The sequence below is a fragment of the Eumetopias jubatus genome, unplaced genomic scaffold (assembly GCF_037043125.1).
Source record: "Eumetopias jubatus isolate StellerSeaLion01/CBP00866 unplaced genomic scaffold, mEumJub1_p1.0 scaffold_9, whole genome shotgun sequence".
NCBI lineage: Eukaryota > Metazoa > Chordata > Mammalia > Carnivora > Otariidae > Eumetopias > Eumetopias jubatus.
Genome location: NW_028274815.1, coordinates 77,831,423 through 77,852,386, shown reverse-complemented (window position 1 = coordinate 77,852,386; position 20,964 = coordinate 77,831,423). Strand labels below are relative to the sequence as shown.

General features: G+C 39.0%; 1 protein-coding gene across 1 annotated transcript in view; it reads right to left on the bottom strand.

Annotated features, from left to right (window-relative positions):
• VWA3B (von Willebrand factor A domain containing 3B) overlaps window positions 1–20,964 on the bottom strand; it is a 224,257-nt gene that overhangs the window by 48,250 nt on the left and 155,043 nt on the right. Inside the window, exons 17-20 of the mRNA XM_088026217.1 lie at window positions 17,728–17,844; window positions 16,247–16,334; window positions 16,008–16,185; window positions 1,743–1,861 (exon numbers count right to left, since the gene is read on the bottom strand). Coding sequence (XP_087882343.1) covers window positions 1,743–1,861; window positions 16,008–16,185; window positions 16,247–16,334; window positions 17,728–17,844 — 502 coding nt within the window. The remainder of the gene's footprint in view (window positions 1–1,742; window positions 1,862–16,007; window positions 16,186–16,246; window positions 16,335–17,727; window positions 17,845–20,964) is intronic.

The following is a 20,964-nucleotide window of genomic DNA, read 5'->3' as shown; positions in this document are numbered from 1 at the left end:
GGATCAGCAGATTCAGGAAATGAAAGGGGTAAGTAATTAACATTAATTGCTCTTTATATATAATTTATATAACCATCACAACTGCCTTGGGAGATAGATTTTGTAAATAAGGAATCTGAAGCTTGCAATTGTTACATGACCTGCAAAGTAGACGTCAGAGTCAAAAATGAAACCCAGAATGGGGACCTCAAAGCCCTAGCTTGTGGCCCTGCATCAGGCTTTCGCAAACCAGGTAATTCTAGAACTCAAATATTTGACTGAGTCAAGCAAATTCAATTATAATATGAATGATATATTTTGAATAACTGAATTTGATGAATTTTAATAACTAAACATGAATTAGATCAGATTAAATTAAATTCCAACAGTCAAATACATACATAGCAACACCTGCTAGCGAGAGGAGACAAGAGGGAAAGCAAAGCTGCCAAGTTCCGGCCCTTGGAAGTTGACATCCTTGCAGGGGAGAGCCAGGCCTGTGCAGAGGCTGTGAGCCCTCCGAGGGCTACAGGCAAGGTGGCTGGTGGAGTCACTGGGGAAAGGCCTCTTGGAGGAGGGCCACTGGAGCTGAGGCAAGACGGGAATGAAATGGGTCAGCTGGAGGACAGGAAGAGGGGCAGCATTGCAAGAGAAGGCCTGCCTGACGCAGAGGGAGACGCAGAGTGGAGGGGCAGCCCCCTTGTACGGGGGATGGGGGGAAATCTACAGAGCAAAGCCTCAGGCCCACAGACAAGAGTGAGCCTTGGCATAGGTTCATTGTGTCTGCAAGAGAGAGGAAGGGCAGACAAAGACTCAGAGAAGTCCTGAGGAGCCTGGAGGCAGCTGAAGGAGCTCATGTAAGCCTCCATTCTTAGGTGAGGGCAGGAGAAGGCTCCCGTGAAAGGAGATTTGCAGAGGCCCGTGATGGGCATGGTGGGGAAAGGCCAGTCTCTGGACTGGACTGTGCACCCCACGTGGCAGGAGTCAGGCTCTATACGTCTTTGAAACACACACTAGACACACTGCAAAATGACAACAGACCAGCATAAGCTGCCTAGGACACATCGTTAACTTTCATGTACTTTCTTTCATTCCACCCACCCACATGGTGGTAGGTGAAAACCCAGTTGCACAGCTTCCAGAACCAAGGAAAGGCTTGCCCGGAGAAGCAGGGCATGCTTAAAGTTCAAGTGCTAGGCACAGAGGCTTAATAAAGTGCTGGGAGTGGGGTGGGGAGGGGACCACAGAGCTAAGCCAAAGGTGAGACTGGGCATCTGCCCTTGTGAAAAGAGACCCCTATCTCAGCACTAAGACAGTGACTAAGAGCAGAACTTTCACTGGAGCCAACTTGATCATCCTCCTGATCTTGGGAAAAAAATGGTTTACACAGTGGGAGACACTTACATTATCTCCATTATCTCATTATTGTGGAGTTTCATTAGTCACTTTACAAAATCTTAGGTGCCGAAATGATCAAATTCACTCTGCTAGAGGGAAAGCGTCAAAGATCTCAGGGAAACATGAGATTTCTATAGATTTTGGAGAGGGAAGATGGTTCCTTTAAAACTCTGTTGGACTTCTTCAGGTGCCTGGCACAGAGGAAGCGCCTCTGTTTGTAGCTGCTACCGCTGATAATCCTTCGGGGCAATCACTAAGTAGCTGCTCCAGGTAAAGGAAAAAAAAATCTAAGCTAAAACAAGAGAAAACAAGCCCAAACACATAAATTCCACAGCCATTAAAGAGCAGCCAGGAATAATACTCACTTTTCATAGCTCTTAATGGCCTGTTCCACTTTTTGCTTGTAGATATTGAGCTTGACTCCTTGGGGGTTAATTAATGTCATCTTATTGGTGGTGTTGCACACGTGTGCCAGAGGGAACACCTGCACAGCAATACCGAAGGAAGGCGTCAGTTGACAGGTTAACATGTGCCTTCGAAAATGGATCTACAGAGCCATAGGGCATGTTTTTATGGCTATAAAACCATTATAATTACAGAAAAATTAGAGAACACGGATAATCACAAAGAAAAAAAACAAGAATCTGAGATATCATTGCTAATCTTTTTCTTCCAGTTTTAAAACTATATATTTTTAAAATCACCACCATGCATACACACAAAACAACAGCTTTGGGAAACTCCTAGTCAGAATCAAGTATCATCTTCATAAGCCCTTGTCAAACTGATGAGAGTGAGCAATTTTTAAGTAAAAGGATCGCCTTGTTGCTACTTTGTAAATTACTACTTGGGTTAAACATCTTCCTCATATATTTATTTTACATTTTATTGTCTCTTGAAAATATCTGATTATATTTAACATCTTTGGACTATTTTCCTTGTCAGTTTATAAGAGATTCTTATAAATGTCAAACAGAGAAGCCTTAGTGATCACATTCTATAAGAACAGCAGACTACCAGAGAGGGCTTCTTTTGTAGTCTTTCTGTTTGCACCTGGTGCTTACTTTTGGGTTTGGGTATGTCTATGATTCCATGCCATCTCCTAATATACTTACCTCTTTGCATGTTACCTCTCTCTCCCTAGTAGAATGTAAGCTCCATCAGAGTAGAAACTTTGTCTAATTTACCACTGTATTCCCATTACCTAGAACATTGGCTGGCACATAGTATGCCCTCAACAAATGTTTGTTGGTAAATGAATATATATTCACAAAAAAGTATATTCCCCATCTTAATATTTAAACAAAAAAGACTAACAGAATGCCAAGCTATAAAATTGCTTCAAAATTATATATGATTCCAACCATAGCAGCATGTAGGCATTTTGAAAATATGAAGAATTGCTTTTGAGAAGTAAATTTTTACTTTCAATCAAGATGAAATAGGTCATGCTTTTATGTTCCCTCTTATATCCAAAATTATACAAAAATTTAATTGTTATTGCTTAAGAAAAAAATGCAGAGAATGGAAAGCAGGAAGGAAAGAAAAAAAGGTCAGATGCATGGCTGATAAATTTCTAGATACAAAAGTTGAATGGAACTGGGAACAAGTGAGCAGGGCTGAAGTTGTGGACTTGCTGTCTCTGTGTCTAAGGATAGCAGGGGCGGGGGGAGGGGGTGCACAACTCCTGGAGTGCAAGTGGGACCATGAGTGTTTGTACGCCGAGGGCCCAAGTCAGGCTCAGTGTGGGCCTGAAGCCAGTACTGGTCTGAGGGCCTCTCACCCTTGAAGAAGATTCTGCCAACTGAGAGAGGACACTGATGTAGCATCACCACCAAGAACTATACCAAGCCACCCTCTGAATCTCTCACATTCCAGTACCACCAAGGAATGAGAGTTCTAAAGGCCAGTGGGTGGGGCGGGGGGGGGGTAGGTTACAAGGGGATAGATTTAGGCAACTGCAAAACTGGAGAAAAATACAGATTAAAATAATCCCGTTAATCTATACTAAAATTCCAAAATCTACAATGAAACAAATGCAAAAATGATGGCTGAGAAAATCAACAATGAGAATGTAAATTCAGTTGAGAAGAAATGAATCTTATGAGCCATCTAACAAAAATTTATAGTAATTATAATTAAAATTATGATTAGGTTGTTCAAAGAAGTAACAGTTATGTAAAAGTACAAAAACATACAGAAGTGCCGTAAGAAGAAATGGACAGGAAAAAGAATACTTTAAGTAATAAAACCTATCTTGGAAAAAAAGGACATTGAAATGGATCGCTACATATACTAATTTTTTAATTTAAACATCAAGACCAAACCACACAAGAAAATAGGCAAAGATTCAGAGAACATAAGAGAAAGAAATGAAGAGGCTGTGAAATCAAACCTCACTACTTGTCAGGAGCAGGAATTCAGCATGTGGCTTCTAGAACAGCCTTTGTCAAAGGGAAGGGGCCAGAACAGTAGGTTAAAAGGTGAGTCGACTGGGCTTTGAACACTGAATGAAGCTTGCAGTAATAGGGAAAAAAAAAGAAAACCACCACAACTCTCAAAATAGAGCTACATATCCCAAAAACTTTCAGAGGAAAAAGAAATCAATCTCCACAAAATCAAAGACCTTTACATTTTTATCACCTCTGGAAAAAATACCCCCTTAGAAGTCTATAAATAGCTCTCCAAGTTTGCCAACATATGGTCCAACTGCAAATCAACACCATAAAATATTTAGCAGTATGATAACACTTATATTAATGTTCTACTTCCCTCTTTTGTGGTTTTGGATCTCATGCCTTGCGTGGCCATCAGTGTACTTCAGTGTGGTAGTAGTTCAAATTTGGCTCTGTGCACCCACTCTCATTCCTTTCTTCATGCAGATTTAGGGAAAGACAAAGTCATACTCCACACCTTCAGTCTGTGGTCTTAGTTTTTACAACATGGTGGTCACATGGATGTCCCATGGGATATTCTCTTTATGATGTCAAATGTAGTGTGACTATGAGGTCGTAAGGGGCATTCTGATAGGACTTGAGGGATCAGAACCATGGCCGCCCAGCTTCTGCAAGGAAGCATGTGGGGAGGAGGGTGCAGTTAATGAAAAAAAAATGACAACTCTGTTTGAAAGGGAATAAAATCTGATCACATCTCCTTTGAAAATGATTTGCTTATTACCTCTCATAATGAAAATCAAGAGACCCTCTTGGACAATATCTGACAACAAAAAAAGAGCCTCATGATATCACCTACTTCAATTCTCTTGAGATTAACCTAAAGAAGCCTTACCAAATTGATATTAATAATCATACCCTGTGGGGAAAGATTTTAACTATGAGAAAGGGAGGAAAGGGGGGGGGAGAGAGAGAGATAAATGGGGGAGAGACAGAAAGAAAGAAAGAGAGAGAGTCATCGACCAAAAAGAAAGAAGAAATTGCTAGAATTCACAGATAGCTAATTTGGGTTGATTCTGTTAGAATTTTTCCCACTGTTAGACCTGTAAGCAACCACTGTATTTAAGAATAGTTTTGTCAATAATGGTAATAGTGTTTATCCTTTACTCTCTGCCAAGCATTAAGCACTCTCTACATATTTTCACATTCAGTCCCTATATTGATATATACATTGAATTGCAGGTTTTGTTACATGGCTTTTCTTTCTACCAAACTCTGCTGTTCTTTATTCCTTTCAAAAAAAACCTACTAGTTTTCTAGCATAATACATGTACAAAGTAACTATGTATTGAATATTTGAAAAACTAAAACTATATATAAATAAAAAATAATGGTCAAGGCTCAAACAATGTTTGTTTATCTATATTATAAAATATAATGAAGTCTGGATTCCACGAAATTTGAATTCTTGGTAATTGAGGCATGGGATGAATGTAACTTTGCTATTTTTTAAGAGGCATTTGCTAGAAATATGAATAAAGTGAACAAGATTTTGAGAGATTTAGTTTATATAAGAAAACTATTCTGAACAATTAAATAGAAAATTAAAATGAAATACCATTTTCACACAGCAATTGGAAAAGTTTTTTTTTTTTAATGTACTGCTCTTAAGTGATAACAAAGACATAGGTAAATAGGCCTTGTTAAAATTCCAAGTAAACTGTGCACTAATGGGGGACTAATTTAAATAAATTGCAGTAGTTCATATTATTGAATATTAGTGCAACCATTAAAAATTCATCCAAATATGGTCAGGGGCGCCTGACCAGTGGCTCAGTCATTAAGCGTCTGCCTTCGGCTCAGGTCATGATCCCAAGGTCCTGGGATCAAGCCCCACATCGCGCTCCCTGCTCAGTGGGAAGCCTGCTTTTCTCTCTCCCACTCCGCCTGCTTGTGTTCCCTCTCTCGCTGTGTCTCTCTCTGTCAAATAAATAAATAAAATCTTTAAAAAAAACAAAAAACAAATATGGTCATTACAAGGGAGTATATTCATAACAAATGCTAAATGAAGGAAGCAGAATACAGAACTGTATGCACAGGTATTAGTTGTTAAATCATACTACAGGTAGAGTTCCTCCTAACATTCTGTGTTTATCAGCAACCCCACATTTTGAAAATGAGAAAACAGTATGAAACTGGTGTTTATATATTTGTTGTTCAACCCTGGCTTAGTTCACCAATTTCACTTTTTTCAACTTAATCAGCTCTTCCAACAAATATCCCAGAGCTTGCTGCCAGATTGGCCAAGAGAGGTCTGACGGGATGTGCGTTACGAAAATGCCAGAGCTGCACAAATCCTGCATGGGTAACTCTGAACACAGATGTGGTGGCTTTATGGACAGTGCGGATGCACAAACTGCTGAGTGCAGAAGCTTAAATGTCTGCTTTAAAACTGGAACATCTCCAGTCTCCAAAGAACAAATGAAAGCAGGACCACAGAATTAACTGGCAAAGGAGGAGTGTGTGAACAAGATCATTCATAAACCCAAGAAAATATGATACTTACTACAGGGTAGTCTATGTCCCACATTTTTTCATATAAACTTTTAGAAAAGAAAAGATTATTCTTTTCAATTTAGTGAACATTTTAATTGTAGAAGATAAACATCTGTTGACCTGGAACAATGTTCACTGTAGACTGTTGAGTAAAAATGAAGGCACAAAACTGTATATTCAGTTTGACTTCATTTTGGTAAAACAAAAACAAAGAACAAAGGGTACATATGTAGCAAAAAAGGTCTGGTTAAACAACTACCAAATGATTCATCAGTGGTGGAATTATGACTCTACTGTTTCTTTCTTTTTCACTTATCTGTATTTCCTAATTTTTATACACAGTGAATATATATAGTTTTTGTAATAACTGTCCTTTTAAATTTTTAATTAAGATAAGCCTTTCTATCATGGAGGTTCCTCAAAAAGTTGAAAATAGAGCTACCATACGATCCAGTAACTGCACTACTGGGTATTTACCCCAAAGATACAAATGTAAGGATCTGAAGGGGTACGGGCACCCCAATGTTTATAGCAGCAATGTCCACAATAGCCAAACTGTGGAAAGAGCCAAGATGTCCATCGACAGATGAATGGATAAAGAAGATGTGGTATATATATATATAGACAATGGAATATTATGTAGCCATCAAAAGGAATGAGATCTTGCCATTTGCAACGACGTGGATGGAACTGGAGGGTGTTATGCTGAGCGAAATAAGGCAATCAGAGAAAGACATGTATCATATGACCTCACTGATATGAGGAATTCTTAATCTCAGGAAATAAACTGAGGGTTGCTGGAGTGGGGGGTGTGGGAGGGATGGGGTGACTGGGTGATAAGACATTGGGGAGGGTATGTGCTATGGTGAGCGCTGTGAATTGTGTAAGACAGTTGAATCACAGATCTGTACCTCTGAAACAAATAATGCAATATATGTTAAGAAAAAAAAAAGAAGATAGCAGGAGGGGAAGAATGAAGGGGGGAAATCGGAGGGGGAGATGAACCATGAGAGACGATGGACTCTGAAAAACAAACTGAGGGTTCTAGGGGGGGCGTGGGAGGATGGGTTAGCCTGGTGATGGGTATTAAAGAGGGCACATTCTGCATGGAGCACTGGTTGTTATATGCAAACAATGAATCATGGAACACTACATCAAAAACTAACAATGTAATGTATGGTGATTAACATAACAATAAAAAAATTTTTTTAAAGATAAGCCTTTCTATCAATACATAATTTCGTTATGTTCAATGCTACTATATGACAGCAACAAAATGCCTGTCCTTAACATCCCTAACCTCTTTGCACCTAACTTCCTTGTCAGCTAAACGACAATATGAATAGCAATTTCACTAAGCTGCTCTAACTTTTAGATACAATACTTTAATGATATCAAATGCTTTGCTCGAAACCCAGTAATGAGGGCTCATCATGTACTATATTAATGGGACTGTGCCATGGCCTGTCAGAAGTAAATGATAGAGCTAGTGTGCAAGCCCAGCGTATCTGACCACAGAGTTATGTGCTTAATGAACCCAGATTATGGCAAAGCAGGAAGCCTTGATGGGATGTTATTAAAGAACATCATGATGTTGATGATGACTATGTAAATTTTCCAATGATACAGATTAATTTCACTTTTCTTTGAAGCAATTGGAAATAAAGAACTCTGAATTCCAGATTCATCAAATAACTAAAACAATTTTATCTGTATATGACTTGGCGATGAATTAATCTTTTTGAAAGAGCTAAGGTAAAATTATCTGGTCCATTGGAAACCAAAAGTGCCAGTTAGCATCTTGTAATGAAGAGTTGCTAGGGCAACCTCTCTGCTCAATACTTCATTTCCACTGTGACAGATTTGATGCTGGTCTGGGAAACACTGAAAACCAAAACAGCATTGTGTTCCAGAAGAAGAAAGAGCCCATACATAAGTCATGAATGAAACAAAGAGCTGGGGACAAAGCCAAACACTGCTTTACAATTCAGCCCAGACAGATGTGGCCGGGCACAGAACATAGGAGTAAGAGTCAATTAAAATTCTCAGTGAAGTGGGTTAAGATTCAGGTTTCCTTTTCAGCTCCATTCTACTTTTTTGTCTACTTTTTCATAAAACATTAGATCCAAATCTCAAAAAGCTATACATCCCACTAAGGAGGAGGTATTTTTAGGCTATTGTCTTACTATTCTTTCCATTTCTAAGTGAGGGTCTCTTCCAGTCAGAGAAGATGTTAAGGAATAAAAGATATAGGTGTGTTTTGAGAGTGAAATGGGAATTTACTGCAGTATACTTCCATCATCATCATGATTTGTGCTCTTACTATCAATAATGGAGGAAGGTAAGCATGCTGCATGGTGTGCTACCTACTCACAGGTCTGTGATGAGAATTTACATTGTCACAAAAGGCACCAAGCACAAGTACCAATGGTGGAATGCAATTTAAAAATGTTGCTCCTCATCCCTTGGCTTTGCTTTCTAGAGTCAGAAGACTAGAATGTTCTAAAGAACAGAGCCCTCACTACTCTTCCAGTTTTTCTTTCTTGGGAATCACTCCATATTTTTTTCTCGCTGAGCCCCACATGGCTTAGTCCTATCTACCTGACTTTGAAAATAGCCTTGGATCCACCCCCATTGTTGCCACCTGGGTGACAGTCATCCAGGCTTTGCCCCCTGACTGACTCTTACCCTTCCCAGCCTCAAACCTCTCCAAGTATTCTGCACATTGCTGCGAAGCCCAAACTTGATCTTCTGCTAAAAACCCTTTGCTTGTCCTCAGGATGACATTCCAACTTCTTAATCAATCGAGGCACTTCCTTTACTAGTGCTAACACCTTCCTCCAGTCACACAAAACATTCTTTAGAATAACAAACTTTCTTGGACCCTTAAACTCCCCCTCCAGCTCCCCCACTGCTTAGGACATCCCTCCCAACCTCCTCACCTCATAACTCCTTTTCTGTCCCCGGGTCTTAACTCTCACAGCCAAGTGTGAAGCCTTCTTTAACAAATGAAACTGGCTTAGGGGCCTCTCCTGCATCTTCACTCTGCACCTCCCACTTGTCGCATTTAACCAGGACTTTTTTTAATTGCTATTTCCTCCATGAGATGGTAAATTGTGTTCAGGTAGAAACATTGGTTGTCTTATTTGGCTATACTATAGAGATCAGCTCAGGGACTGCATACGGTAGGCATGTAATATTTGTTGAATATTTTTAGAATAAAAGCCAATATTTATTGAGTGCCTGCTGAGTATGGACTATTATATGCATTACTTCTTTTAATCCCATAACAATCTCAGAGTAGGTATATTATTATTATATAAATTACTATGTTTACTTCTTCAGAATATGAACCAGTGAAGAGAGGACAGGTTGAATAAGATGTTATGTCTGCATATTATTTTGAGGGTTTTCAAAACATTTCTACACTTATAGAACAAATGCTTATCAACAAATATTATATAGAGTTCCTCTTAGGAAAAAGGTTGTCCTTGGGGCTGTAACTAGTAGAAATGTAAAATTTATTTGGAAGGTTAGTTGATTTCATCTGTCAAAATTTTAAACATGCACACCCTTTGGGTCCAGCAACGTCACTTCATAGAATCTACCCCAAAAGAGGCTTGTACATGTGCCCAAAAATCTGTGTGCGAAGAAATCTGTTATAGGATTGTTTGTGATATGGAAAAGAAGGATACAATGTAAATGTTCATTAAGAATGGGAAGGAACTGGGGATGAAAAGTACAGCACAGGAAATATAATGAACAGTACTATAATAGCATTGGATGGTGACAGAGGATGTTACACTTGCGGTAAGCACAGCATAACTTATAGAGTTGTCGGAATCACTGTGTTGTACACATAAAACTAATGTAATATGGTGTGCCAACTATACTTCAATTAAGAAATAAAATAATGAGGAAGAACCTTGAAACTAGTAAGAATGAGACAGACCCATATCTACACATGTGTAAAAGTCTCTAACAGCTTAATTTTTTTTAAAGTAGGCTCCACACCCAGCATGGAGCCCAACATGGGGCCTGAACTCATGACCCCGAGAGTAAGACCTGAGCTGAGATCAAGAGTCAGATACTTAACTGACTGAGCCACCCAAGTGCCCCTAAGACCTTAATTTTTAAAAGATAATTTTTATAAAATAAACAATAAATTATAAAAGATAAAAATGGCAAATCCATATGGTATCACCTCATTTATGTTTATTAAAATTGTTATGCATATGTGTATAAATATATGTTACATATACATATGTATATATATGAGCATGTGTATAGAAAAAGAATTGGAGAGACTCTTTTTTCCATTGGATATTTTTTCCTGATTTGTCAAAATTATTTGATCATAGAGTTGAGGGTCCATATCTGAGCTCTCTATTGTGTTCCATTGGTCTATGTGTTTGTTTTTGTGCCAATACCACGTTGTCTTGGTGATCACAGCTTTGTAATATAGCTTGAAGTCCAGGCAACGTGATGTCCCCAGCTTTGTTTTTCTTTTTCATCATTCCCTTGGCGATTTGGGGTCTTTTCTGGTTCCATACAAATTTTAGGATTTTTTTTGTTCCAGCACTTTGAAAAATGCCAATGGTATTTTAATAGGGATGGCATTGAAAGTGTAAATTGCTCTGGGGAGGACAGACATTTTAACAATGTTTATTCTTCCAATCCATGAGCATGGAATATTTTTCCATCTTTTTGTGTCTTCCTCAATTTCTTTCATAAGTGTTCTGTAGTTTCTAGAGTATAGATCCTTTATCTCTTTAGTTAGGTTTATTCCTAGGTATCTTATGGTTTTGGTGCTATTGTGAATGGAACTGATTCCTTAATTTCTCTTTCTACAGTTGCATTGTTAGTGTATAGAAAAGCAACTGATTTCTGTGCACTGATTTTGTATCCTGCCACATTGCTGAATATGAGTTCTAGTAATTTGGGGGTGGAGTCTTTTGGGTTTTCCACATAAAGTATCATGTTATCTGCAAAGAGGGAGAGTTTGACATCTTTGACGATCTGGATGCCTTTTATTTCTTTTTGTTGCCTGATTGCTGAGGCTAGGACTTCTAGTACTATGTTGAACAACAGTGGTGAGAGTGGGCATCCTTGTCGTGTTCCTGATCTTAAGGGAAAAGCTCTCCAATGGAAAAAAGACAGTCTCTTCAATAAGTGGTGCTGGGAAAATTGGACAGCTACATATAGAAGAATGAAACTGGACCATTCCCTTACACCATACACAAAGATAAACTCTAAATGGATGAAAGACCTCAAAGTGAGACAGGAATCCATCAAAATCCTAGAGGAGAACATAGGCAGTAACCTCTTCGACATCGGCCACAGTAACTTCTTTCAAGATACATCTCCAAAGGCAAGTGAAACAAAAGCAAAAATGAACTTTTGGGATTTCATCAAGATAAAAAGCTTCTGCACAGCAAAGGAAACAGTCAACAAATCTAAGAGGCAGCCCATGAAATGGGAGAAGATATTTGCAAATGACATTACAGATAAAGGGCTGATATCTAAGATCTATAAAGAACCTCTCAAACTCTACACTCAAAAAACTAATAACCCAGTCAAAAAATGGGCAGAAGACATGGACAGACAGTTCTCCAAAAAAGACATACAAATGGCTAACAGACACATGAAAAAATGTTCATCATCAGTAGCCATCAGGGAAATCCAAATCAAAACCACAATGAGATACCACCTTATACCAGTTAGAATGGCAAAAATTTACAAAACAGGAAACAACAAATGTTGGTAAGGATGTGGAGAAAGGGGAACCCTCTTACACTGTTGGTGGGAATGCAAGCTGGTACAGCCACTTTGGAAAACAGTATGGAGTTTCCTCCAATTGCACTAATAGGTATTTACTCCAAAGATACAGACATAGTGAAAAGAAGGGGCACATGCACCCCAGTGTTCATGGCAGCAATGTCCACACTAGCCAAACTGTGGAAGGAGCCGAGATGCCCTTCAACAGATGAATGGATAAAGAAGATGTGGTACATATACACAATGGAATATTATTCAGCCTTCAAAAACAATGAATACCCACCATTTGCATCGACATAGATGGAGCTGGAGGGGATTATGTTAAGTGAAGTAAGTCAAGCAGAGAAAGACAGTTATGATATGGTTTCACTCATATGCGGAACATAAGCAATAGCACAGAGGACCATAGGGAAAGGGAGGGAAATCCAAAGGGGGAGAAATTGGAGGGGGAGAAGAACCATGAGAGACTATGGACTCCGAGAAACAAAGTGAGGGTTTTAGAGGGGAGGGAGGTGGGGGGATGGATTAGCCTGGGGATGGGTATTAAGGAGGGCACGTATTGCATGGAGCACTGGGTGTTATATGAAAACAACGAATCACGGAACACTACATCAAAAACTAATGATGTACTGGGACGCCTGGGTGGCTCAGTCAGTTAAGTGTCTGTCTTCAGCTCAGGTCATGATCCCAGGATCCTGGGATCGAGTCCCACATCGGGTTCCTTGCTCAGCAAGGGGACTGCTTCTCCCTCTGCCTGCCTCTGTCTCTCTGATAAATAAATAAAATACTGTATGGTGACTAACATAATAAAATTAAATTTAAAAAAATTACATCGAGAGCTTTTCCCTATGTCTTTCTTATTCTTTAGAAACATGACATTTAATGAAAGTATGACCCTCCATGATACAGGTATACCCTGTAGACGTTTAAGATATCTTCAGCATTCTCATTGTTAGATATAAGGCAGCACTAACCATTCTTTGAATAGATGTATCAGTATTTCTGATTATGGAATATCTACATACGGATTCACTGGAGAAAAGGCTGTATGCTCTTAACACCTCTGAGTGTACTGCCAAGGATGCACCAATTCCTACTCCCACCAGCAGAATATAAAAGTTCTCATTTCATCCTAATTTTGCCATCACTGTTCATTGGTATTTGTGTTTGTTTGTTTATTAGTATTTTTTAACCTTACAAATTTGACGGTGGTGGTGGGGTAGTTGTCTAACTGGTTTTTCAGTTTGCACTTTTTCTCAACGAATATATTTGGTTACCCGGTAAGAAATATTTTTGTATGGGGTTTTGATAAATTTTTAATTTATCTCCCTAGATTTTCCAATGAGGTATTTACCATTTTTTTATTCTTTTATGGTAGGGGCACGTGTACATATATGTCGTTCTGTGAACAGAACAATGATTTATACACACACACACTGGTTTATGTGGATGCACACACAAAAACATATTTAAGACATTACTCTTGTAACTCTTTGTTGTATATGTTACAAATATTTCTCTGAGCTCTGCCTTCATTTTATTTGTATGTTTTTATGCAATATAACATTTTTCTGTATTCGATCTATAAATCTTTCCCTCGTGGTTTCTTCCTTGATTTTATGTTTGTACTACCCTACCCTATCATGTTTGTTTTTTGAGAAATTTACTTTTCCATGTTTCAGGCTATTGGAAGGCTTAGAAGGAGACATGAGAAGCACAAGAAAATTCTACTTCTCAGTAGAGTTCACTAAAGACATCTAATTCCAAATAAAACTGAAGAGTATTAATAAAATAAATGCACAGAATAGGAAAAGCTGCCACCAAACTTCCTAGAAGAAATCAATCAATGTTCAGTTTCTCTCTGCTCCTTCTGGAGGAAGTCAAGTTCAAGTGATACATTGTTATCTGACCAATCAGGTTAGAGTTCACTGGAGATACAAATAGAACCTGCCAGTCACAAGGTCTCAGCCAGACAAAGAACCACTCGCTGTGAGGCACAGTCATGAGGAATATAGCATCAATCACACACAACTTCCAGAGCAAAAATCACTGGTTGTGCCAAACCAGGGCACATGTTGAACTCCGTGAGTGTAATGTCTTCAATGTGACTAAGAGAAAAAATTCACCAACTCCTCTGCTTTTTCCAAATACATCAAGACCAGTTAGATAAAGTCCCCACCCTTTTTTTTTTTTTTAGATTTTATTTATTTATTTGACAGAGAGAGACACAGCCAGAGAGGGAACACAAGCAGGGGGAGTGGGAGAGGGAGAAGCAGGCTTCCCACTGATCAGGGAGCCCGATGCGGGGCTTGATCCCAGGACCCTGAGATCATGACCTGAGCTGAAGGCAGATGCCCAACGACTGAGCCACCCAGGCACCCCGATAAAGGCTTTTAAAAAAAAAAAGATTTCTGCCTTTAGGGTCACCTGGGTGGCTCAGTCGTTAAGCGTCTGCCTTCGGCTTAGGTCATGATCCCAGGGTCCTAGGATCGAGCCCCGCATTGGGCTCCCTGCTGCGCAGGAAGCCTGCTTCTCCCTCTCCCACTCCCCCTGCTTGTGTTCCCTCTCTTGCTGTGTCTCTCTCTGTCAAATAAATAAATAAAATCTTTAAAAAAAAAAAAAAAGATTTCCTGCCTTTGATTTCTTTCAATTTTTTATTATGGAAAATCAAAACTATGTAAAAAAGCAGACAGTAGAATGAGCTTCCCCTGATTCAATATTCTTATTACGCAAATTTAACAGTTATCAACTCATGGCCAATCTTCTTTTATCTATTCCTCTCCTCCCCCAACAACTGCCACCCTCCCAGTGACTGGGAAGCAAATTCCAAACACCCTACATTTCTTCTGTAACCATCTCAGAATGAGATGAGTTCTTTTAAGGATAGTATTTCCATTTAGTGACTATAAAGCCTGGTATGTTTCTATTTAAATCATTAGCTGCCACTGTATTTGCCCAGAAGCACTGGGGTTTGATCTTCATATCCTTGTTTTTTGTGTGTTCCTCATTCTTAACAGTCTGGCTACTCCACTGAATCCGTTCTTGCTAAGGACAAGGACCTTCTAGTTGCCCAGTTCAAGGGAAACTTCAGTATTTATTTGGCCTTCCTCCACATTTAACCCTCCCATGCTCTCCCACTGCTTTTTCCCCTTCTAGGCTATGACTGTCACTCTCTTATGGTTCTTTGGCTCTGGTTCATTCTCTGTCTCTGTCTCTCTCTCTCTCTGCATCTCTCTTGCTCCCTCCCTCTTTCCCTCTCTGACTTTTTCCTTTGGAGACTTTTATGATGGAAAAGATGCCACTAGGGTTGCCTGGGTGGCTCAGTCAGCTAAGGGGTCCAACTCCTGGTTTCAACTCAGGTCCTGATCTCATGGACCCATGAGATCAAGCCTCATGTTGGGCCCGGAGCTCAGCCAGAAGTCTGCTTGAGAATCTCTCCCTCTGCCCTCCCCCCACTTATGTAGGCATGCATGTGTTCTCTCTCTCTCTCAATAAGTAAATCTTAAAAAAGAAAGAAAAGATGCCACTATATTTAAGAAGAGAAGGTAAGCAAAGGGAGGACATAGCTCTCACAAGTTCTCCCCCTGGTCCTCTGATACTGGATAATGTTCACTCATGACTCATGACTCTGAGATTTTCAAACATGTTTGCAGCTCGACACTGCCACCCACCAGCAACCAGCTGTGAATGGCCAACCCAACAAAGACCAATCTCTTCTCAGCTTAAAAACAAAACTTCGTAAGAGTTTTTATCTCTCCTTTTTACTAACTTTACAAATAATTTTCTTTTCAATGGCTGAAATACATTTCTGTTACAACTGTACAAGACCAAAGTGGACTACATTTTATTTGAACCGGTAATGAAAAATACGTCAGGCGGGGACAGATAGAAAATCAGTCTTACCTCATCAAAGACCTTGGAAACAACATGCTTGTCCAGAATGGGAACATAGGTGGGGATGTGAGGGACCGCTGTCACGGACAAGGCATCCATGACAGTGAGTTTCTTGGCAACCAAGCCATGGGTCTTGAGCCACTTTTCTGAAGACATACTTGAAGAAATAAGAACACAGACTATGATGCTTTAAAACTTGTAATAAACAAAAACACAACAAAACTCCCTGGTAAAATTAAAGTACTCACTCTTGGTCATGAACCTGTTTTCCTTCTCGACTCACTCTTCCTAATGATTTGCCATCTAGGTACTCATTTCTCAGCAGGATGCTTATTTCTGTGGAAGGAGAAAATGACGGTTGTATAATTTCCTAATATATGGGTTTTTTTAATCAAAAATGCAGAAGGATTGCGCTTATCTTTTAGTTCGGTTGTGACTGATGATTAACAAATGGACCATATTTCAGAGAATCCTGACTGTCATAGTGGGTTCTCTGGCAAGATTCATTTGCAATTACACTAAAGACCAATGCATAGATGAATATGGCCCTATCATTGTTTTGCTTATCTACTTCATCCCATATCCATTGAGATCCCTCTCCATGGAAAAAATGAGACATTCATTTTCTCATTCCCCAGAAAACACATTTTTAAAATGTTAAATTTGAGAATGCCATTAACCAATGATTGTTCAATGTTGGCTTCATTACACTCCCCCCAAATTATACAAAAGAACCTTGATCAACATTTTAGTTTCCGATAGTTTGCTTTGTGGTTCCTCCACTCTGTATGGAAAGCCAAAATCCCTATTAGATCCTGTTTAGTTGTAGACACACATTTTCAAAACAATGTTTGGGATTTTTAATATATATATATCCTTATATAAACTTGGACTTACAAGTGGAAAGAAATATTTGCTAGTTGAATTGGCAGCATCTAGGAGGGGTGTTTGGGAGTGAGTTGGTTAAATATCTAAGAAATCATACTCTACTCATCATATGCTAAGCCCTTTAAGAACCATGCATATAGCAGACCTAGGACTATGACAGGTTAACTGAAACAGAGGAAAAGACATCACAACAATCAGCACTAAAGAACATAAGGTTAGATTCAGCTATGATGGAGTGTACACTTGTCACTCAGTCACTTCCTCCTACGTAGGGGACTGATTGTGCGTATCTGTGTCATTAGTTTCATTTACTAGTTATCAACTATTTGAAATACAGGGAAAAGTCCTACAGGAATTAAACTCTTAGAAATTTACTATTTTAAGAAGAAGGATTTTATTATTATAATAAAATTGGAGTGGAAAATCATATTTTCCTCTCACTTAGCCCCCAAAAGGCTGACAATATGGACCAGAGAGGGGCTCATCAGATGTTGCCACCTGTGAATGAAGGGAAGAAAATAAACCAACTCTGAAGTATTAGATTTTCAAGTTCAAACCACGGAGTGGCAGCAAGCACTACACTAGCACCATAGTTATGTGAGCCACTTGTATATTAAACGTCCAGGCACAGTAATTGCAAATCTCAGTCTAAGAAAATCCAGTTCACTATAGCAGGCAGACATGATTTACAAGGAGTCCCTGAATAGGAAGCAAACCTAACCCACTTAAAAATGATTTGTTTCCCCCAAAATGTATCTACACCCAGCTTTTTAGGAGCAGACACACTGAGCAAAGGGAGGCCGGCCTGCGCTTCCTGATACAGAGACTCTCTCTGGCTTGCCTCTGTCACTTGGAGTGTTCCAGCTGCTGGAAGTGGAAAGGCCATCTGTCCTCTTGCTGCAAGCTGAGCTCTTGAGGCTGGACATCTGGTTTCTGAGCAGGCTGGTTTTGGTTGATTCTGTTGGTATCAAAGGGAAAGGGGTTAAAGGAATTGGGACAAAAGGAGATTCTTTATTAGATGCACCTATTTTCTTGGATCCTTAAAAAAAGAATGCAGCTTCCAAATCTCAGAGGACAGTTCTGCCACCAACTAAATGCTGCAGTAAACGCTTGTTCCACTTATCTGAGCTCACACTCTGCCCCTCTTTGAGAGAGATCTACTTCCAACCTCATTCAAGTTGTTGGCAGAACTCATTTCCTTGCAGCTGCGGGACTGAGGTCCCTCTATCCTTGCTGGCTGTCAGGGGGCCTCTCAGCTCCCTAAGCAACCACATTACTATCCATGTAGCCTCTTCATCTTCAAGCCAGCAATGGCACACTGAATTCCCCTCATGCTTCAAGTTTCTCTTTCTTTTCTGTCACCAGCTAGAAAAAGCTTCTCCTTTGAAGAGCTCATGTATCCTGGACTCTCCTAGACAACCTTGGCTTAAGGTCAACATAACATAATCCGAGGAGTGATGCTTCACCATATTCACAGATTGCAGTCCTTTAACTAGCAAATAGATACTTATCAAATATTGACATTTAATCTGTGTGTTATATAGAAGGTAAGGAGCTTGTACCAAGATATCTTGATTATTTTTTATATGTGATTACAGAAACCACATTAATTGTAAATGTGTTCTGTACTTCACAGTTTGGAGGAACAAGTACCAAGGCTTTATGTAGTATTCATGAATGAGATGTGTCCTTGTTTTCAACAAGAAGGCACTTAGCCTCTTCTATAAGAAACTAGATAATTAGACTGAAGATGAGCTAATAATCTATAAATTATCTATCTTTTTCACAGAAAGTTAACATCAGTGGTCTCTGTACATAGAGATAGGACTATGCTAAGTGTTATTCATTATTTTTCTAGGCAACAACAGGGTAATTCCTGCCTTGGTTGCCTTTGTAACCAGGAATTAAGAAGGATAAACTTCGTTGGGAGCTGTGTCTGTGAGTAAAAGAGATAAATGATCCACATAGGAGAGCTGAACTCTGGCAGGCCACCTTGACCAAAATCGTTAGGCAAAACAACAGGTGTGCCAAAATGAAAATAAAATTTAGCTCCAAAAGTCTCCAAACATAAAAAACTGTACTATTCCCAAACCCTGAAAATAATGAATAAAAACATATTTATCTGGCAGTGGATTCAAGCACTTAATTACTCCCCATGTTCTGTAGTCAGTCACTACATTTCATTACTCTTCTATGTTAAAAATTGAAACAAAATAAAAATTCAGGACAGGGATGCCTATCAATAGCAACAATCTCAAATCTAAGTGAAATGGTGGAGGTGACAAAAGGCCATTAAAATGTTTAGGACAAGTAGCAAGTAGCATTTCTAGCAAAACTCAGGCTTACTGGAATGGGCAGGCAGGCTATACAAGTGGCCTGGTATGGGCATGAGCCCAAGACATTCCTCCCTTGTACAGAGATACCAGAACAAGTAGACAGATCATGCAAGATTGATCCAGCTATGGCAAGTGGCCTACACCAGGAAGCCCCTCAGCCTCTGTAGGTTCAAGGCTCTCCTCCCTTACCTAGAGACATGAAAAGACTCAATAGTGGGGAAGCTACCAAAATTTTTCCCCACTGAGAGACATCTAGCCTCCTGGCCTGAGGAAACTCCTGCTGCTCCCTTAGACAGCACCAGCAAGGACCAGTTGAAGCCCCACTAACACCCAGCAAACCAAGCACCAAAATTATATCACAAAGGCTGTGAAAATTAAATTACCATTGGAACCACAGTCCACAGAAGCAGGTCGAGGTCTATGTGCTAACTTTAAACAGGGCAACTACTTCCTAAAATAAAAGATCTGAATAGGATCCAGAGTCCCTTACATAATAGACAAAATGTTCAGGATACTATAAAAAATTACCCATCATAGCAAGAACCATGAAAATCACACCTTAAATGAGAAAGACAATCAAATGATGCCAACAGAATGAATGATGAATCAGAAGTTGGGATTATCTGATAAGGATTTCAAAGAAGCTGTCATAAAAATGCTTCAACAATTAATTACAAATTCTCTTGAAACAAATGAACAAATAGAAAATTTCAGCTAAGAAACAGAAGTTATAAAAATTTCCAAGTGGAAATTGTAGAACTAAAAAATAAAATAACAAATAAACTTGTTGGATGGGCTCAATAGTAGAGCAGAGATGGCAGAGGACAGTATCAGAGAACTTGAAGACAGAACAATAGAATTCAGCCAATTTTAACAACAGAAAAAAAAATGACAAAAGATAAACAGAGACTCAGGATAAACTCAGGATAAACTATTATCCTGTAGGATAATAACAAAATATCCAACATTCATATCATCCAGGTCTCAAAAGGACAGGGAGACAGAAAGTAGAACAGAGACTTTCTGAAGAAATAGATGAAAACTTTCCAAATTTGGTGAAAGACACAATGTATAGATTCAAGAAGCTGAACAAACACCAAACAGAATAAACCCAAGAAAATCCATGCCATGATGCATTACAGTTAAACATTTGAATATAAGAGACAAAGGAAAAAATCTTGAAAGTAGCCAGAGAGAAAAGACATATTACCTAAGGAAACACCAGTTTGAATGACAGAAAATTTCACATTTAAAATGTAGGATGCCCCAAAGAGAGGCTTCACTATTTTTCAACCACAAAAAGGGAAGAAAAATTGACTGCAAATACTGAATGTAAAATTGTCCAATTGTCCTTCAGGAATTAAGAGAAAATAAAACCATTCTTACACATGGTAAAAAACAAAACAAAACCAACTGTGGCTAGCAGATCAATCCTTAGAAATGACTGAAACAGACATTGTAACACCACCTGATACTCCAGATAATGGTATTTAAACCTGGGGAATATAAATAAATCTGAAATTTTCTAAATTGAAGTAAGATTTCCACACTCACACAAAGTCAACAAAATGTTGACACCAGTAGACTTTTACAAGTCACTTATGTATGCTGTCCATACCCAAAGAAACAATTAAAAAATCATACAAAGAGAGAAATTTTTTAAAAACTAAAAGTAAACCAAGACAGAATTATAAAAAATGTTCAAGTAACCTGAAGGAAGGCAAGAAAAAAGAAAGAGGAAA